Raw genomic sequence first — 20800 nt, 5'->3', positions numbered from 1 at the left:
GCTAAGCATGCAGCATTTAGGAGTAAGAGCAAGTTGGCTTAGAGTCCGAATAATGTGTCTGGGAATGGTGACATGTCTTCCTGCAGACTGTTACCTTGTGAACAAGCACGTTAATAATCTGGCTCAGTGTGTCAGTATAGTACAAAGCAGGGTTAATATTCATATTACATTAATATGTTCTCTTCCTGAATATGCATTTAATTTGCCGCTTGACATTAAACAGCCATCAATCATTAATCATTATTACCCTATTCAAAACAAATTAGGTACAGAAGTAAAGAAGTGTAAAATAACTAATTAACAGGTGTCACAAAACAGAAAAAGGGATTACCGGAGTAAATGTTAAATGTCAGTGTTAAACTGTATAATCCACAAAATGCATTTAGGTAGACATTTATTTCAGCACACTTGACCCAAAGGGCCAAGTGAGCTTTTCTCATTGCTTGACGTTTGTTGTCCTTTAACTTTTACAAAAATCTTCTCAGAAACTACTGGGCCAAAATTCAACTTGGCCACAATCATCATTGGGTTATATAGTTTATAAAAATGTGTCCGATGTTAATAGAGAAAATCTAATAGGGCAGAAATGTTCAGAATGTTGAGATCTACCTATTGTACATTTACATCAAAACTGTGACATGACTTCTAATAGGAATTATTGACCTTAAATTACGAATTCAACTATTTTATTCTATGTTTTGCCTATTATCTTAAAAACTATAATAGATAGAGAGAAACTTTAAATGGCAAAAAAGATCAGCAAAACAAGATCTATTAATAAATCTATTGACCGAAATTGTCAGTTGACTCCTTATTGGAATTCATGCCCTTTAATGACGATTTTTTAACATTTTTTTTGGCATTTTTGCTGAATACCTTAAATAGTATAATAGATAGGTAGAAAGTTTAAAAGCAAAAATTATCAGCAAGACACAATCTACAAATAAGTTTAATGGTGAAAACTTTCTGTAGACTCCATATTGTAGTTTTTGCTCTTTAATGACGATTTTACCAATTTTTGGTGGTTTTTGCCTATTATTATCTTCAAAATAAAATAGATAGATAGACACTTTTACTAGCAAAATGTTCACTAAGACAAGATCTGAAAATAAGTCAACATGGTCAAAATCGTCAGTTTACTCCTTAATGAAGTTATTGCCCTTTAATGATGTTTTTTTACAATTTTTTGTGATTTTGCCTACTATCATAAACACTATTATAGATTGAAACTTAAAATAAAAAGCAAATATGATCAGCAAGATAAGATCTAAAATAAGTCAAATTTTGCAGAAATTATTTGTAGACTCATTATAGGAGTTGTTGCCCTACTAAAAAAAAATAGCAAGAAACTGTTAACAGAAAAAATTACCAGCAATACAAGATCAACAAAAAATATATTTTGTCTTGACTTATATACTAGTCTACAATCATGACAATGCTGGAAAGTGTCCATTGTTGAAGATGCACATAGGACCTAGGTGACCGACACACTGTAAGAGCCTTTTAAGGATTACTATTTGTGTAATTCATATTTGTTTTCCAGCATTTAAAATTTGATTTAAGAATGTACAGCCAAGCAAAAGAATCGAAGGTCTGTGCTTATTGTATCATTTATTTTTTGGAAAGATTGGAACTATTTTTCAAATTTATTCCTAAGGATGTAGTCAGTCGAAAATTTAGTACCAACAATGCAAATATTTCGAACCTAATTTCTATTTCAAAAAAACCGGTAGACATTATCTATTAACCAAGCTCTCTTCTTTACCTGTAAATAAACTACATCAAATTTTGGAGGAATGCAACACAATTCCATATTGCAGTCCTAAGTATGAAATCGTCCAAATTATAATTGCATATTGTTATTCTAAATTGTTTCCCAAAATTGATCGCCCCGAAGATCACAAAAAACATTTTATTAAAACTAAATATGTCAATAAAGGTTTTGATTTTGTAAATATTGCCGGTATTTTTAATGATAATTCTGTTGAAGAACAAATTCCCGGCTATTTTGATAATACTGAACTCCCTCTTATTTGTTATGTATACAAAAAATCTACCCGGAAATATGTGTTCAATTACAGCGAAGTGTGTAAAGATGTTAATATCAGTGACAATACACCTACGTCATGAAATTGCAGTAATTCCGAATACATTTATGGCCCCAGTTCCAATGTTATAACAGGAGAATTTAACATCGTTCGTGACCGAGAGTTGAAGTCATTCCTCAGTAAAGGACCTAAATATCGTTCCCCGTCTATTATTAATTGGAATGAGTGTTGTAACATCATCCACGACTCACACCGTACTTACTGCTCTAAATGGATAAAACGAGAAAAAGCTGACAAGAAATCATTAGATTCTTTTTTTAATTCGATAATGAACATAGTTGATATACATATTCAACATTTTAAAGAATATTTTACTCCTAACAACAACCATAATAGCCCTATTTCTCGTATCAAACATAAGCTAAAATAACTCGACAAGGAATTTGTTTCTGTCCCGGCTGATAAGGCTGCTAACAATATCATTATTGTTTGGCGTAAATTTTACATTGAGGTTCTGAAAAAGGAAATCACGAATTCACCAACATTCCAACTGACTCCATTTTCGGAAAATGACATCTGTAACAAACATAAACTTTTAGCTACCTCTTTACAAGCGGAATCAATTACAATGAAAGTTCCAACTGTGTACTAGCTTCCGAAGCTACACAAAAATCTTTCTGACAAATATAGATTTATTTCGTCTTCAAGCGATTGTTCCACTACTAAACTATCTATTATACTTACTAGTACATTTGGTACAATCAAAAACCTGGTAATAAATTGTTCAAATAAGGCCTTTGAAAATAGTGGAATTAATTACTTTTGGAGTGTCAAAAATTCGTTGGAAGTACTTGATAAATTGCATGCTTATATTGGTGATTTCGAATCTGTTCAAAGTTTAGATTTTTCTACCCTATATACCACTTTGCATCATAATCTTATATTAAGAAAAAATTCACACATCTGATTAAATTGGCATTTTAAAAGTCAGAATGCGAATATATATGTTCAAACTCTTTTAGGTAATTTTTTAGTAACAACAAACAAAAGAACTATTGGACCTGCTTTGATACTATAACTGCCCTTGAATTTTTACTAGATAGCATTTTTTTTCGCTATTGAGATTCCGTATATCGTCAAGTTATTGGAATTCCCATGGGGACTAACTGTGCACCACTTATTGCGGACCTGTTTCTGTATTGTTATGAGTTACAATTTATGACTAAAATCAGCAAAGACCCATCGAAACAACATCTGATTAAAAAATTTAATAACACTTTTAGATATTTAGATGATATATTGGCTCTCAATAATGACGACTTCAGTATGTACACTAAGGAGATTTATCCTGCCGAACTGACCTTAAATAAAGCTAATACTAACAATGAACACTTCCCTTTCCTGGATCTTGATACTAGTATCTATATCTTTAACGGGAAGCTTAATACCAAAATTTATGACAAAAGAGATGATTTTTCATTTCCTATTGTTAATTATCCATTTTTAGATGGTGACGTTCCCTTGTCACCATCTTATGGTGTTTATATATCTCAACTTGTTCGATTCGCTCGTGTATGTAACAACGTATTTGATTTTAACGAAAGAAATCTCTGTATTACTGAAAAATTATTACACCAGGGTTTTCGATATCGCAAACTAGTCAAAACATTTACTAAATTTTATCATCGATACAAGGACATCATTCGTAACTATAAATTAACATGCAGACATCTTATACGTTCAGTTATTTCACATCCAAACTTTTATGGTAATATTCTTTACAAAGCACAAAAATGCTAGCATTCACCTCAAAAGCTAACCAAACCTTTAAACAGACTTATTCGGAAGGGATGTAGTTACGATACTGTTGTCAAGTCATTAAGGATTGCATATTTTGGTATTAATACTGATTCACTCATAGGGTCTTGGCGTCGGAAATAAACACATTTATTCTAAAACCAGTTGTTTGCATGATACGGGTTATGTTCTTCTCATATATTTTATGATGGTATGATACTAAACCCCTAACGGGAGGGATTGTACTTGATTTTCATATGATGAAGACATAATCTTTCAATCAGTTTAATTGAGGTCTGGAGCTGGCATGTCAGTAACTGCTAGTAGTCCTTTGTTAATTTATGTATCATTGTCATTTTGCTTAATTTCTTTTGTTACCTATTCTGACATCGGACTCGGACTTCTTTTAAATAAGTTTTACTGTGCGTATCGCTGTGTGTTTCTTTATTCTACATTGGCTAGAGGTATAGGGGGAGGGTTGAGATCTCACAAAACATGTTTAACCCCGCCGCATTTAACCCCGCCGGATTTTTGCGCCTGTCCCAAGTCAGGAGCCTCTGGCCTTTGTTAGTCTTGTATGTTTTTTTAATTTTAGTTCATTTATATGTTTTGGAGTTATGTATGACGTCCATTTTCACTGAACTAGTAAACATTTTTATTTAGGGGCCAGCTGAGGATCACTTCCGGGTGCGGGATTTTCTCGCTGCATTGAAGAGCCATTGGTGGCCTTCGGCTGTTGTCTGCTCTTTGGTCGGGTTGTTGTCTCTTTGCCATATTCCCCATTTCCATTCTCAATTTTAGTCATTCTTTACACACTTAATTATTGTTCCTAATACTTTTCATGTTTATGAAACTATGCACCAATGAACATTTAAGAAATGGGTTATATCTTCAGAGCAGTTTATACAATTATTGTCATTAGTTTTGTCGATTTGTTGGCGAATTTTGGTCTTTTTATTAAAGTAAGAGTTCTAATACGATCCCAGTGTGATTGACTCAAAGGTGGGATCTGCTCCTCCTTAATACATTAATACAATTCCTTGAAATTGTTCTGTAAATTATGTCATAAACATGAAGGATTATGGATTACAGATTAATTAGGATTTTTTTTTCTCAAAGAAAAGACAAACAATTAAATCTGTATAAATAAAATAATGCAAGTGGGGTCTGAAATACGTTCCATTATCATCTGTAATCAATCCATAATTTAGGTTATAATTATCAGTGAGGGGAGTGACACGCTTTTGGGATGTGGGATATAGGGTGCAAAAAAATGTGGGATCTGATAAAAAGAAGGAAAACAGTGGGAAGTTGGAAAAAATTATAAAGAAAGCAGTATTTAAGAAATAAGCACTCCCCACATTAGGGAATTGCTTGAAACAAAAACAGCTAGTCCCAATAACCACACGCCCTTAACTCATACCTTGTTAACATTGGTTTATGCTTGTCAAAAGTCGGAAAATTGGTTAGACACATAGAAGTATTTTCCTAACATGAACTTTCGGGCTAATACGTATCTAACATGAACAAAATCCAATAAAATTTATGTGTGTTTGTTCCCCATAATATTGCATTTTTACAGTATATAGTATTTGTATATTCGTTGTTTTTTTCCCAGAGAAGAATGATCTCCATTTTAAATCAGATTAAATCGTTAGTTCCTTATTTTGTTGTTGTTGAAATGGTGCATTTGTCTGTAAAATATAAAATCAAAATCCATTGACAATTCTTCTTTCCTTTTTGGTTAAAAAAAGATTTAAAAAATCAGTGCACCTTCTTAAATTAATATATGAAAAGAATTGTCTTTAAATTAAAAATACTCCCATCATCGAACAATAAAACAACAAAAAAAACAGTCAGATAATGAAAATGAAAATTACCCTATGCAGCCCTACAACCATTTATCTTCAGTGTTGTATGATTTATTTAACCAAAATCAATCAGCATTCCGTAGTGCATTGGCGTAAAAAAGATAGTATAATGTATTACATGTTTTTTTTTTCAAAATAGAAATGGCCACAAAGAAACCATTTTAAGTAAATTTTGAGAGAAACAGTAATAAAACTACTAGTATATGCCAAAATGCTATATAAAATGTCTTTGTCCACTATCATACCTTAATGGAAGACTAAAATATGATTGAATTATTATTCACGAAACTCTTCCAACCTGTTATTTCGATCATATTCATTCTAAAATAAAAACAGGTACAACTTTAGCTAGTTGCAATAAAGTTGGTTTTTACGAATTTTCTGATGCTTGAATTATAAAAAAAATATGACATCATAGATATGATATAATTACTTATGACACATCGAGAGTGATTAAATAATAATGGACAATTCACTGGTTATATGTGGTATAATAAAACATCTCGTATGAACTTTAAGTATTTCTAGTACAACTATTGCTGTAGTCTGAAATAAGATAATGATTTTAATGATATTTGAAAATAGTGATAATTGCATAGTAGTTAGTTATCCGCTATGCACTATGAATCTATATAGTTTCAGTCTTATGAAATTGTAAGTTTAGGCAACACTAGTTTACCAATGTTCAAATCTCATAAATCGATTGAAAAAATATAAATCGAGGCAAAACACAAAAACTGCGTATCTCATGAACTTGAACAGGAATGAGAACGGGTGTTTCGGTACAGAAATGGCCCCCTGCTATTAATGCATCACCCGCCATGCGAATCTACACTCAGTCAAAAGTAAAATCACAAAAATACTGAACTCCGAGGAAAATTTAATCGGAAAGTCCCTAATCACATGGCAAAATCAAATGACAAAACACATCAAACGAATGGACAACAACTGTCATATTCCTGACTTGGTACAGGCATTTTCAAATGTAGAAAATGGTGGATTGAACCTGGTTTTATAGCGCTAAACCTCTCACTTGTACGACAGTCTCATCAAATTCCGTTATATTTACAACGATGCGTGAACAAAACAAACATTATAAATAAAATAGTCAAAATATGGGTACAGCAGTCATCACTGTGTAACAATATCAAAACAAACAATTATTTACAAAAAAGCACAAAAGCATCTATCAAATTAAAAACCACATTCATTGCTTCGCGTGTCTGACGTCAGAAAATGTAAACGTTACATACGAAGAAATTTTGTCATTCAGTGTTTATTCAAAACAATTTTATAATTTCACATGGAGAATGTTGGTATACAGGGTTAAAAAATCAAAAGTTATGTTAGAATTAATTTCAGAAATAGACCGAGATTTAAAATTGTCCAGAAGTTCTTTAGAATTTTTAAGAATCCACATATGGTTAATACCACTACGCGAGTAAAATAAATTTGTCGTTTGTCGTTCAAAGTATTTTCAAATTTATAAATGTCACAATCGGGAATATGACATAATCCGTTATTCTACAGATCAGACAACTATTCTGGAATCTAAAGATCTAAGAAAGTGAAAACATGTCGCTATTGAGTTGAGGCAAAGACACATCGTAACAGTCAACCAATTAGGGATGGATAAGGCCATATTTACATAATAGTTATTGAAAAACTGGTCATTATCGTGATATATGGACTGCCCAAAAGACAGTGGTATTGACTAAGCCAACGATAATGACTGAGCCGTAGGCGAGGTCATTATCGCTGTCGCAGTCAATACCATTGTCCTACGGGCAGTCCATGTATCACGATAATGACCAGTTCTTCAATAACTATTATGTTTATTTCATTGAGGAACCATGTTTTTAAAAATTCTCATAAATTCAAATTGTTCAATACAAACTCGAGTTATTGTACGATTTCTATAGGAAAGAGTGAAGACCAGTCATAGTGATAATCATAAGTCACTGCCATTCATTTAAGTGCAATTTTTCAGTATATGAAAACAAAATAAAGTTTTCTAAAATTCAACAACTTCAATATAAAATTGAAATCAGGAAAATGTTTCATTAAAGGGACATCTCTCTAAACAGAGAAACCACGCCCCACCGGTCATTAACGCGTAAAAGTCTTAACGACCCGTTTTCTGGTTTTCTGGTCCGTTTTTTTCTGTTAAAGACCGATAGAAATTATTACTGAATAATAAAGAATGTCATGTGGCCCCTTGTTATCCAATAAGAGAAGCTAGTTCTTAACCGATATGAAATAAAATAATTTTCAATACCACTGTCAGTATGAAACTGTTTCCATTTTATGTTATATCAAATCAGTACAGAATTCTTTTTTTGAGTTTCTATCAGATATTTGACGTTGTTTCTCCAGAATTATAAAGTCATTATACATATTTTTCTTACTGTAAAATCATATTTGCTCATTCTCGTGATAGTAAACGATGGTATAGTTATTCATTCAGAGACATATAAACGTATTATATGTCTGGTTTATTGAAAATAAATCAAAATATTTTCTTATTTTTATAAGGAAAATATTTCTAAGGGGTGTCCACTTTGAGTTGATTTTTGCATGACTTTACATTTAAATACAAATTGCCAAACAGATATTTTCTGTAAATATTTAATGTAAAATTAAGGCGACAGTAGGTTATCGATATTCAAATCTGGTAAATCGATTTAGAAGAGACAAATCAAGGTATCAACAATAAATTGAGAGAATCTAGTGATCCCCAAAAGGAGCGAGACTGAGTGTGTCGACAGGGTAGGCGTTTCCTGGAATGCATGCATCACAAGCCATGCGATTCCAAACACAGTCAAAATTTCACAATCGAGAATAGGACACAATCAGTAAAATTACAGATCACACGACTATACTGGTATCTAAAGATCTAAGACAGCGAAAACATGTCGCTAGTGAGTTGAGACACAGATACATCGTATTGGTCAACCCAGTCGTTATGGTGAACGTAAGACTTATGTATTATCTATTTTAGTCGTTCTTCCTAATAACTCTGTCTGAATTTTTGTGTAAGAATCGCCCTGCTAAATATGAAATTGTATAAATTTGTATCCATATTAAATTATAAAATATTTATAACAACATGTTTTCAAACAGCGTAGCCTTTAGGATGATTGTTTGTATTGCGTCTAGTGGCAATTATTTCATACATGTCCATGCATGTTCAGGACGAGAACATATAAATAACTAATACGAGTCGATGAAGTGCCGGAAATTCAGTTTTCCACTGAAAAATATGGTTATATTGGATAAGGACAGACATTTTGCATTGCAACAGGCCATCTACGGACCCATCTTAAAGTTCGGTATTGCAAGGGTTCTTAAACATGCAGAGAACGTGACACTCTCTACGAGAAGCTTCTGATTTAACGTCACCATTCCGACTGGACGTGGCAGCGAATTTATTCATTCCGCACATCCAAACAGACACTCCACTTTGGCAAGGGTTTTACTGCCGGTCCGAAGAACATCAAGGTGAACATATTTCTATACCCTAGTCACTCATCATTGGCATGACTGTCGTAGGTGGTGTTTGTTTCTAACCAAGTATAATTGTTTTTGATGAATATTCAAAACTTTTATCCACAAGACACTTTTTCTTTCATTTCCAAATCATCCTGTCTAAGTGTGGTTTTTTGTTTTGATTGAATAATACAAAATCCCACCAAATTTTCCAAGCCTATCTTTTCTGTGTACATTCCAACACCGAGTATTTATTTTTGATTATTTTGTATTCTGTGTATTGTTGTGATGATTAGTATTTGTCCTTTTTTTTTACCATGGTGAAACCTTTTTACGGCAACTGCAGCAATCATCAAAGCCCTTACAGTAACACTGCTTCTATTTCTGCCAACATCTTCTCCCCCTTCCCAACCTTAGAATCCTTGACTAAGTAAAATATACAACTTACAAGGCACATGGGGACAAATGAGTCACAATGTGGAGGCTGGGACTATTATACTGTTAGTATACCGGTGGAGGCGACAAGAGGAGGATGCTTTGATAATAGACGTCGTTATAAAACACCACACGAGCAATCTTCTGTCAGTTTTTCAAATACGTCGTATGTAGATGTCTCAGAAAATATATCATGTGCATATCTGATAATGAGTCAAACAAATCTTTATGGGATGCTTGATATAGAAATGAAAGCAGTGCAGCGTATTTCACCACTGTTTTGGAGTTTGAAAAATCGGAAGCTTTCCAGATTGCAATAGAATGACGATAAACCTCAAGGATTTCCAAAGATCTGATGAAGACCGCACTTCCGTAAGCTGGACTCAAATTCAAAGTTAAAACACATATCATTTACTAGTAAAACACGTGTTATAACGCGGATTTCCACCACAGATTTGAAGTTACACAATAACGGCTACGTTAACTTAATATTTACTCATGAAAAAAATCTTTTTATAAAAAATAAAAGTTGAAAAAAAGAAAATATTATGAGCATAATTTTATTTACCGGGAAAAATAATTTCCAAGCTCATTCCTTGGTTTGCAATAAGTTACGTATAGGGATGTTTTCCCTCTTTTAAGTCTTTATATAAAAAAAGGGAAATTAGTTTTTCTATGGGAAACCACTGAAATAGAAGCACAAACATGTCAGTTGCAGGATATTGTCTATAAGTTCAATACAACTAGGGGCGTAGCTAGAATAGTATTTAAGTGTAGGCACATTTTTTGGACTATTTTATGCAGAAAATAAGCTTAAGGCCGGGCCCAGAGGATCAAGGAAAACGATTTTTAACTTTTTCGAACGGATTTTGTTTTAACTCATTGGGCAAAAATTGGTTAAACTTAAACAAATCTAAAATTTCTGAACTTTTTATAAATAACTTTCAGGTCCAGTTTCATACACAAAGTAAATGATACACTTATTAAAAGTCCAGTCGACGGTTTTTTCTTCCAACAAAATCGATAATACTCGCATCAACATCACAATTGAGGTGTCGGTGGATATGAAGAAGAGATAGATTAGAATGTCTCTCGTCTCCCATTGTCGATTTCAGGCAGGACTTTACGCGTCGCATCGCGCTGAAGGATCTTTCACTGGTTGCCGAATGAAACGGGCATTGTCAATTATATCCAAAAAATCCTATGCACCGATGGGTAAAAATCGGCGTTCTTGACATTAAGGACACCAAGAAGTCTATCTGGCCAACGGGATTTCCATCGAGCGACCTCATCGTCAAATTCTCTTTTTTCACCTAAATCCGAAAGGTAAATGTTGTAGATTTTGTCCGCTATTTCAGGAGTCAAGTCCCCTAACTTGGCTGGAATGAAGTAAGATGCAAAAAAACGTTCCTCGTTGCTGATTAATCGCTTTGTAATTTCAGCAACCAAGTGGTCGAGAAATACGAAGTACAACGAAACTCTTCAATAGTCTGACGGGTCACGAATTGGGTGGTTTGCTCTGTGTCGTTGACGTCCAGCGATACGAGGAACTGATAGCTGAATGTCGTGTTCTGCTGCAATATCTGTTGCTCTTGCAAACAAAGACTCTCAAACTGTATCATCATCTCTTTCATCCGAAAGCCTTAGAATGACAATTTTAGCTTCTGTCAAAGCTCAGTCTATCAAATCAATATCGGGTTTCCGTAAATAATTTGTCAAGGCGACTGTTGAGCTTAATATGTGTTCTGCAACAACAAGACTTATGATAAATTCGAATCGAAGAATCGCATTTATACTCTGTTCTGATTTGTCATCATTGTCGACTTTCAGGGAATTCAGGACAGAGACAACAATTTACTGCAAATGCTGTTCGAAATGTAAACAGAGAATCTGCCCGGCTTGACCAACGAGTCTCACACAGCATTCTTAACTTTGTTCGGCGTTCTAAATGTTCTTGACCATTTTCATTTTCGGAGAGTTCTTCTGTGAAAGCAGTCAAGCTTTTAGCCGAATAATCAAATTTGAACGCAATTTCCTGTACAGTTGACATCATATTTCTTACACAAATTTCTTTCTTTTTTTATTTTAAAGGGGTATAAAACTGGCAAATTTATGTATAGGCATGTGCCTAGTCGAGCCTTAGATAGCTACGCCACTGACAACTCATTGACTTGTGAAGGGGTAGATTGTTTGTGGGTACATTTTCTACATAAAGAAATGCCTGTACCAAGTCAGGAATATGACAGTTGTTTTCCATTTATTAGATGTGTTTGAGCTTTTGATTTTGCCAATCGATAAAGGACTTTCCGTTTTGAATTTTTCTTGGAGTTCGGTATTTTTATAATTTTACTTTTTTTAACAACTGTACATACCTTTGTATATCACAATATTTATGAAACAAGGTTCCCTCACACCTAATTTGGTACCTCCAAAAGATGATTTAGAGATGAATTAACTATAAATATGTGATCGATATGTAAAGAATAACAACAGTGTATTACAAGGCAATATGGTACAAGATCAGGAAGAAATGATCCGCGCAAAATCTGTTGTCATTACTATGTAATTCACTTATTGATTACAAATATCGTAAATTGAAAAAAACAACATTTTTTCATTCATAAAGATTTACGGTGACCTAAAATAAGGATACGTGTCACAGCGCTTGACGTCAATAATCCTACGTAATACGAATCCCCAATATGTTGAACATTAAATGAATAGAATCGTTAATATTGCATTGAGATCAATAAGGTTAATTTCGTATGGAGCAGCAGACTCAAGATGATGTTTAAAACTTTATTTAGTGAACATCAACTGTTTTACGATAATAACGATTTAAGTTATGCAAAGGACATCAATGAATTACCCGACGAAATTTTGGCGCGCATTTTCCGTTATCTTCATCCAATCAGGGACGAATTACCCATTCTGGCATTTGTTTGCTCTAAATGGCGGGATGTTTTGCAAACACATGGTATTCTGTGGAGACACATTTATGTTGATCCGAACTATTTCGCTATTTATCATTTTAGTCTGCTCTGTTCCATGTTTCGTAACTACGGATATCATATTCAAAGGCTCAGTTGGCGGGAAAGCTCTCCAGTGTTTCGCAGTGTGTTTTCACTGATACCAACTCTTAGTAACTTAAGAAGTCTCCGACTGCCTATACTATGGACACCTGAAGTATTACATAAATTGTCTACCCTATCTAATCTTGAGCAAGTTCAAATAAACGGTGGCTACGAATTAACAGATGACGAACTTGAACAAATTTTAGCGTACTTCCCAAACCTGAGAGAGATTTCCCTCAATGCTTGTTGGAGAATAACTTCTAATGGAGTGAAAAGATTGCTGTCAAAACTTCCTTTCCTAGAAACGGTAAAACTTAAACTCAACTCTGGATTAGATATAAACGACAGAAGGAGTGATGATGCAATTGCAAGGGGTTTTGGAATTGCACGTAACATTGTTGATAACAGCACTGTACATTTAGTTAAAGTTCTCTGTATTCATTTCTTACCTATTGAAGTGGATGAACTCTGGGAAATAGTGAATAAGTTACCATGCTTGAAGAAACTTAGTATCAGCAATTGTGAGGTAAGAAAAATACGGTCTGTAGTATTGTTAAACGAGCACATTTTGTCCCTCCTTTCCAGTTAAACGAGCACATTGTGTCCCTCCTTTCCAAATTAAATGTCGTCTTTTATTTCTTTGTTCAAGTTAGTGGTCATCCTGTTAGTTGCTTCATTGTGCTGGTTTTTACTGTTTGTTTTACTTGTCCATATAGATAGGCAAAGGGGATGCTTGTGCTCATGTAAAGCTTGTTTAATATCACCATAGTTTATGTCTGTTCAAAGTTGGGTTATCTGGATCATGGTTTGTTTCTCTGTTGTTTTTCTTTGTTTGTACGTCGTTTTTTTTCCAGGAGAAGTCGGGCGTCGATGGTTGGTGTGGTCTGTTCTACTGTCCAATATTTTTGGTCATTTCTTATACCCGTTTTATGTACTCTTTATTTTTTATTTTATCCTGTAAACATCAATAAATCATATATGAAACTGCCAAATTTTATTAAGTTATTTTGACATTTGTAACAGATGTCACAACGTACGTGTTTTACTATCAATTGACGCAAATAGACTGCAACATATGGCTAAGAATCCATATTTTCCCACGACTATTAAGGCTATCCTTACATGGATAAGTTGTAATTAATTCTATATTAAAAACGTTTTATAGGGTTACATCAAAAGCTACATTTTTTAGGTTTTCTAGCAAAGAGTTAGCATTTTCAAACACCAAAGCTGATATTGTAAGGAATAAACACTTATTTTGACACAGATGTCTTTACAGCTTATGACAACTTGAACATTTTATCTCCTATCAATTTAAGCTTTTGACGTCATGAAACATTCCCAAGATATGCCATTAAAAACTGTGCCACAAACAGTTAGTCATGTATCCAAAAGAGGTAATCAGAAACATTGAAGCATCAATAAAAGGAACATACAATGTCATGTCAAAAGAAATAAAAACAAAACGAAAAGACAAACGTACACAAAACATTGTTCGGAATACTAGTATTATGAAAATCACAAAAAAATACAGAGCTGAACTTAAAGATTCCTATTCCATCGTAATATCCGTATCTAACGACAGAAAAGAAAAAGAAACGAACAGTGTTAATATTAAATTCAGGTAAATCTATGCCGGTTCTTTGTTTTCCTTTTCTTTTGTTGTACATGAATAATTTGTTAATTGTTTCAGTACCTCCACGGTGTTAGATTGCTCTCCGATTCCTTAGTAAAGGTATGCCTGCACAACCTTTGGAACGTTTCATTTGTCAGTCTAGACATTTCGTCTCTACGATTCCTTACCGTTGATGTAGGTTTGGCGTCTATAGAACACTTAGAAGTTACATCGGATAATCTGAGGAAGGTTAATGTCAATGGAAGTCACGTTCTCCGAACCATGAAAATCAAAAGTCAGAAGTTAACTTTTCTGGAATTGAAACAGTGCGAAGAAATTGAGATGAGGTCATTCAAGGAGACTCTGAGAAACAACGACAAACTGGTATGTCTACGTTTAGGGTGTATATCTCATGACAGTCTGACACTCGATGAATACACAGTACCAAATTTGCAAGAACTGTGTCTACTTGGAGATTTTGCATGCGAGACTCTGCATATACGAAGTCCAACTTTAAGATTCATTTATGTTGAAGCAGAAATGGATATCGTGACCTTGAATCATATGTACATTACAGCAAATCATTTATGTAGAGTGGCCTTAGTCGGGATGCCAGCTTTAAAAACGCTCACAATTCAATGCGTTAGTGTGGATTCGATTGAAATGAATCTCTGTAGTGATGATCAGTTGAATCTAGAATCCTGTGTGATTCATGCAATGAATGCAATTGGATTTCTCCGATTCTTTGACTGTAATGTAAACCTTCTATGCATCTCTACTCCGCTGGTAAAGACCGTTGTTTTATATCGATGTCAAATGACGGATTACACGCTTCAAATGGTTTTGGCGGGATGCACAAAGATTGCTCATTTGAATCTAGAAAAATGCCGACGAGTTACAAACGTGGCCCTTGCGTCGCCCCCTTTGAAATTTTTGAATATGTATGGCTGTAATGATTTACACCGATTGTCCCTGAACAACTGCCCTCAAATGATAGCAGTAAATCTTGGCCAATGTCCAAATGTGAAATTATTTATTAGAGGTATCGAGCAAGATCTGACAACACTCTGCACCTCTCTTCAGATTGTTCACCCGAAGGAATTTGTTCGATGGAGCCACGACTTTCCACCAAAACCATATATTTGTCCAATTGAATATTGATGACTTCGTATTGACTGACAACTTTTAGGAATGCTAAATTGAAAACTCATTTGGTAAGATTGTTAAATTTTATCTGCTTTTACAGATTTGTTAGATGCAATGATTGTTGGACATATGGACGATAGAATGTTTGAAAAAGGGAAATGAAACTAGTTTTATCCGTCCAAAATATCAATGCAAATAGATTGCGCCAGTCCAATTGTATTAAAATATGTGACTTTCATATATATATATATTTAAATATTTTAATTACATATTTTGTACTAATGTATGCTTAATTTTATCATTTCATAGAAATATCAGAGTCGTTCATTTTTTTAAATTTTCACCTTGATAATTTCTAAGATAATCAATAATATTTTGTTATCAAATAATTGTTCTTTTAGGGATAAATGGGTTACAGTGAAAGATGGGCTTTCGATGGTTTATACTCAAATGTATGACATAATTCATGTTTTGCGTGTTGTAACTTTTTCAGCATCTATATAAAAACATATGAAACGATTTTCTTGAAAAATTAATGTTACGGGAATTATTGAATCAATGCATGTATATATACAAAACTAAGTCCTCTATGTACGATTTTGTACATTTATTACGAATCCATAACATATAATCGACAAAAAATATTTGATTTAAATTTCCCTGCTTATTAACTTTCGTGTTGTATCGCCGACGTTTACAGAACTTAATAAAAAATAACACAGAATCAATCATGGAGCACGTGAAAAATACGTGAGATGATAGAAATGTTAAAGAGCGATGTTCATTTTTTTTCGATGCGTTTCTTTTTGTTAATCAAACGTTGTCATAACAGTTGTTAAATGATTTTGGTGTATCACAATTTTTCTTTCAGAATCAATTAACACTATCTAATTTCCACGTTTGTTTACATTTTCTTTCTTTTTCGCCACGGTTTACCCCCTCGCACTTGCGATGTTCGATTGCAGAAGTATTGTTCAAGAGGTCTCTTGGTTAAGGCCATTGCATACGGAAAAGCTATCGACGAATTATAGTACGGGAAGACAATATTTCAACAGCAGTACATTTCTGAATATTTTGATCAGATTAAGGATTTTCTTTTAAAAGAAAGTCCATGTACACGTGTTTTATAGTAAAACCTAGCCATAGTATATGTAACATATTCAACTTTTTTTTTAAATTTTGAAGAATCATATGATCATAACTATAACTATGCGGTTGTAGTGCAATGAATAGGATATTATAATACTTACATTGCTCAATGTTTTTTTTACTATATTCAATATTATTTACTATTCATGTGCATAAGTTCATAAGGTTATGACTGAGCTGGTGTCATCATTTTTTATTTGGTGTATGTGTTGTCTTTTTGGTTTAGTAATTTTATACACTGTTGTATGAAGGGACAGAATTTATTACATTTAATCATTTTAAATCAAATACAAATATTGTTCATATCTATTGACATTTTATGTATGGTTTTGATGAGAGATCAACCAGAGCCAGTTTTTCATGCTTTGTTTACATTTAGGCCTTGTTGTCTATGATCATATTTATTGGTTGATCTGCACATAATGTGCAATACAAAAAAAAAAGGAAGAAATTCATATATAATGGTAACATCTGCAAAATTTCTCACAGGGATTACGAATGATAACACAACAGTAAAATTAATGCAGAACTCTACCTTCAAATTGGATAGGCAGCGAAATTCACGATAGCCAATATTACCAATATTTGAATTAGTGAAAAAAAGAATCTATATAAAATCAATTGTGTATAATGGAGATTGTGCATATAGTTATCTCCGATGTGGCGGTCAGAATGTCATTAAGCACCGATTGTTTTGTTAAACATTTGATAAAGTTGCAGGGGAAAGATCATATCTTAAGCAACGAGAGATGTAAGAATTAGCAAAATAAGGAGAAATGATGAAAACAGTACAACAATTTATCAATCTAAAAAATATACAATATAAGTCTAATATTTTTTAAATGTTTGTACGGTGGCAGAATGAGGCCATGCAAGAAATTGTTATTTTTTGACACCACATCTTAGTATATCTTATTTGAACAACATAAAATCTTTATGTTACAAGAAAGTTTTCTTGTTCCTACAGTAGGCTATTTTGTTCTTTCAAGATTATATAGTGTACCCTCTAGATGTATAGTATACTCTGTGGCAGCTTAAGCAAGTAACGACAAAACAAATCTAAAGTTCAACATACTGTCTTCTGTACAATAGCCAACTCTTAACTCTAAAGCCCCTAGTTTGGATAAGTTGTGTTATATTTAACAGAGACTTTTAAAAATCTCCCATTCACACCAAATTATGTAGAGAACAAAAAATTAAGATATAACCTGACAACCACTGCATGGTGAGGTTCCTGACAGACACATCAACGTAACTAATTTTTTTTCAGATCTCTATGCCCCTTTTATCTCGATTGCTGGAATAACAGCTTTACATAAACAACGTACAGTAAACATATTCAGATAAAAAATAAACTTTCTTTGATACCAGTGTAACAATATAAAATAAGCCACACAACAGTTGTCTAGATGCCAATCATATCTGGATATATAACTGACAAATACAAACACAACATTTGCCTAAATGCCAATCCTACCCGGTTATATAACTGGCAAGTAGAAAGACAACAGTTTTCTAAATGCCAATACTATCCGGTTATATAACTGGTCAGTGCAAACACAACAGCTGTCCAAATGCCAATCATATCCGGTTATATAACTGGCAAATACAAACACAACAGTTGTCTAAATGCCAATCATATCCGGTTATATAACTGGCAAATACAAACACAACAGCTGTCTAAATGCCAATCATATCCGGTTATATAACTGGTAAGTACAAACACAACAGTTGTCTAAATGCCAATCATATCCGGTTATATAACTGACAAATACAAACACAACATTTGCCTAAATGCCAATCCTACCCGGTTATATAACTGGCAAGTAGAAAGACAACAGTTTTCTAAATGCCAATACTATCCGGTTATATAACTGGTCAGTGCAAACACAACAGCTGTCCAAATGCCAATCATATCCGGTTATATAACTGGCAAATACAAACACAACAGTTGTCTAAATGCCAATCATATCCGGTTATATAACTGGCAAATACAAACACAACAGCTGTCTAAATGCCAATCATATCCGGTTATATAACTGGTAAGTACAAACACAACAGTTGTCTAAATGCCAATCATATCCGGTTATATAACTGACAAATACAAACACAACATTTGCCTAAATGCCAATCCTACCCGGTTATATAACTGGCAAGTAGAAAGACAACAGTTTTCTAAATGCCAATACTATCCGGTTATATAACTGGTCAGTGCAAACACAACAGCTGTCTAAATGCCAATCATATCCGGTTATATAACTGGCAAATACAAACACAACAGTTGTCTAAATGCCAATCATATCCGGTTATATAACTGGCAAATACAAACACAACAGCTGTCTAAATGCCAATCATACCCGGTTATATAACTGGTAAGTACAAACACAACAGTTGCTTGCTTTATAAATAATATGACCATAAAAAGCTGGGCATGAAATACCACTTTGTACGAAATTCCTGCATGTAGAGTCATACTTCCACAATAATTCCCTATATCTGTAAAGGAAAACGTAGTGAAGGTTGTGATCAATGTGTGACATATATATTTCTATATAACTGTTAATGAAAGTTCAGACGTCAATGTTATAACATGAATATTGAACCAAATTCGCTCACTTGTCAAATATATTCTCATCTGGATCAAACTGCTCGAATATACGAACCAATCGTACACTAAACACCACCGTTTCCGTCTTACAAACAAAATGAATCAAGGTAAGTCAAATTTTGCACAATTAAAAGCAGGGTAGTTGAAATGCGACCAACAATTCTTTCTTGAATTTTTATAAAATTATGATTTAACACATAGTTAACTTCTATGTCATTTGGTCTCTGGTGGAGTGTTTTCTCGCTCATCTTCTTATTTTTATATTAGAGTTAAGCTTCTTGATCAAGCAGAAAATAATTGCATTCAGATTTCCACTATTTATTTGAGTAAGTCGCCGTAAAATATGGAAAGGAGTAGTGCTTATTTCACACCTGGTTCATTTTCAAAAGGGCTTACATTCTTTACTTAAATTTAAAGCTCAATGAGTGAAACAATTATTGGCTCTACTCCTTTTCATATGAATTACACGAGTTACTCTCTTTAATTAAACAGGGTGAAAAAGTTATCTAAAATTTTACATGTTGGTATAAATAAGGATTGTTAAATATTTATATTTTATAGGCCGTTCATCAGACAGAATCATATTGTGATACCATCTACATGTTTAATTTCAATACTGAAACATCACTTTGAATTGATATTTCCCAATAGTGAAAAGGGACCATCATATACTGAAAAATATGTAAAATACAAAATACTTTTTTTTTTTAAAGTAAATAACTTTTATTACATATCTGCTGTTTTAACTCGGATTATAGCGTTAGTCCGAGTATCCTTGCTATTAGTTATTGAATTTCCAGAGAAAAAGCTCAGTAAAAATTAATCAAATATTATAATTAGTAACATATACACTCTTTTAAATACAGTGTATATATAGAGTATAGAATTCTATGGTATAAAAAAAGTTTTCAACGAATTCTAGAGTAACTGTTTGAAAGTATTAAGTAGTTTATTTTACATTGTTGATTGCTTATATTGTTGTGGTACCTGATTTATGAAAGCCACTTGAACAGCGATATATCCTTTCAACATTGAAAATACCAACGAACAACTAAGGTGATTTCATGAAAAAACATGAATATATATTCGTTTGGTGTAAGTAATTTTTAATTGTTTTATATGACGTCAATATTCTCAAGAAAATCGAAACACAAGTGGCAATGAAAATGATGCATTATAAATTGAGTGCATTCGAAACATTTTTCTTCGTTTACCTTCATTAGGAACGCTCAAAACAACACATCTGAATGCCAGGTATGTATAATTACCTTGAAACGTTAGGAGTTATATGACCAAAAAGGGACATAAAAAGAATAGCCAAATTCCTCTAATGTCAACTTTGTCTGAGGGGGGATGAACCTTAGTTTTATAGTATAGTAATACACAAATGTATTGTATTTCTTGAAATGTACTTGCATGACCCCAGCTTAATGGACCGTTGTAATTTTACGGCCATTTTCCCTAAATATTTCAGACAATTATATATTTTTTTCTGACTAATTTTGTATATTATTTATGTAGCTGTATAAATATGTACATTTCAGTGAATACTGTATCACATACCATTG

The 20800-nt window shown here is 33.2% G+C and overlaps 1 protein-coding gene across 1 annotated transcript; it reads left to right on the top strand.

Moving 5' to 3' along the window:
• The first annotated feature begins 12405 nt into the window (after positions 1-12405).
• LOC127737671 (uncharacterized) lies at positions 12406-16881 on the top strand. Its single transcript, XM_052248535.1, has 2 exons — positions 12406-13240; positions 14408-16881. The coding sequence occupies exons 1-2, from the start codon at positions 12425-12427 to the stop codon at positions 15488-15490; spliced, it is 1899 nt and encodes a 632-aa protein (XP_052104495.1). The 5' UTR covers positions 12406-12424; the 3' UTR covers positions 15491-16881.
• The last annotated feature ends 3919 nt before the right edge of the window (positions 16882-20800 follow it).

This window comes from Mytilus californianus, unplaced genomic scaffold (assembly GCF_021869535.1).
Source record: "Mytilus californianus isolate M0D057914Y unplaced genomic scaffold, xbMytCali1.0.p SCAF_4, whole genome shotgun sequence".
NCBI lineage: Eukaryota > Metazoa > Mollusca > Bivalvia > Mytilida > Mytilidae > Mytilus > Mytilus californianus.
This window is presented reverse-complemented; position numbering and strand designations above follow the sequence as displayed.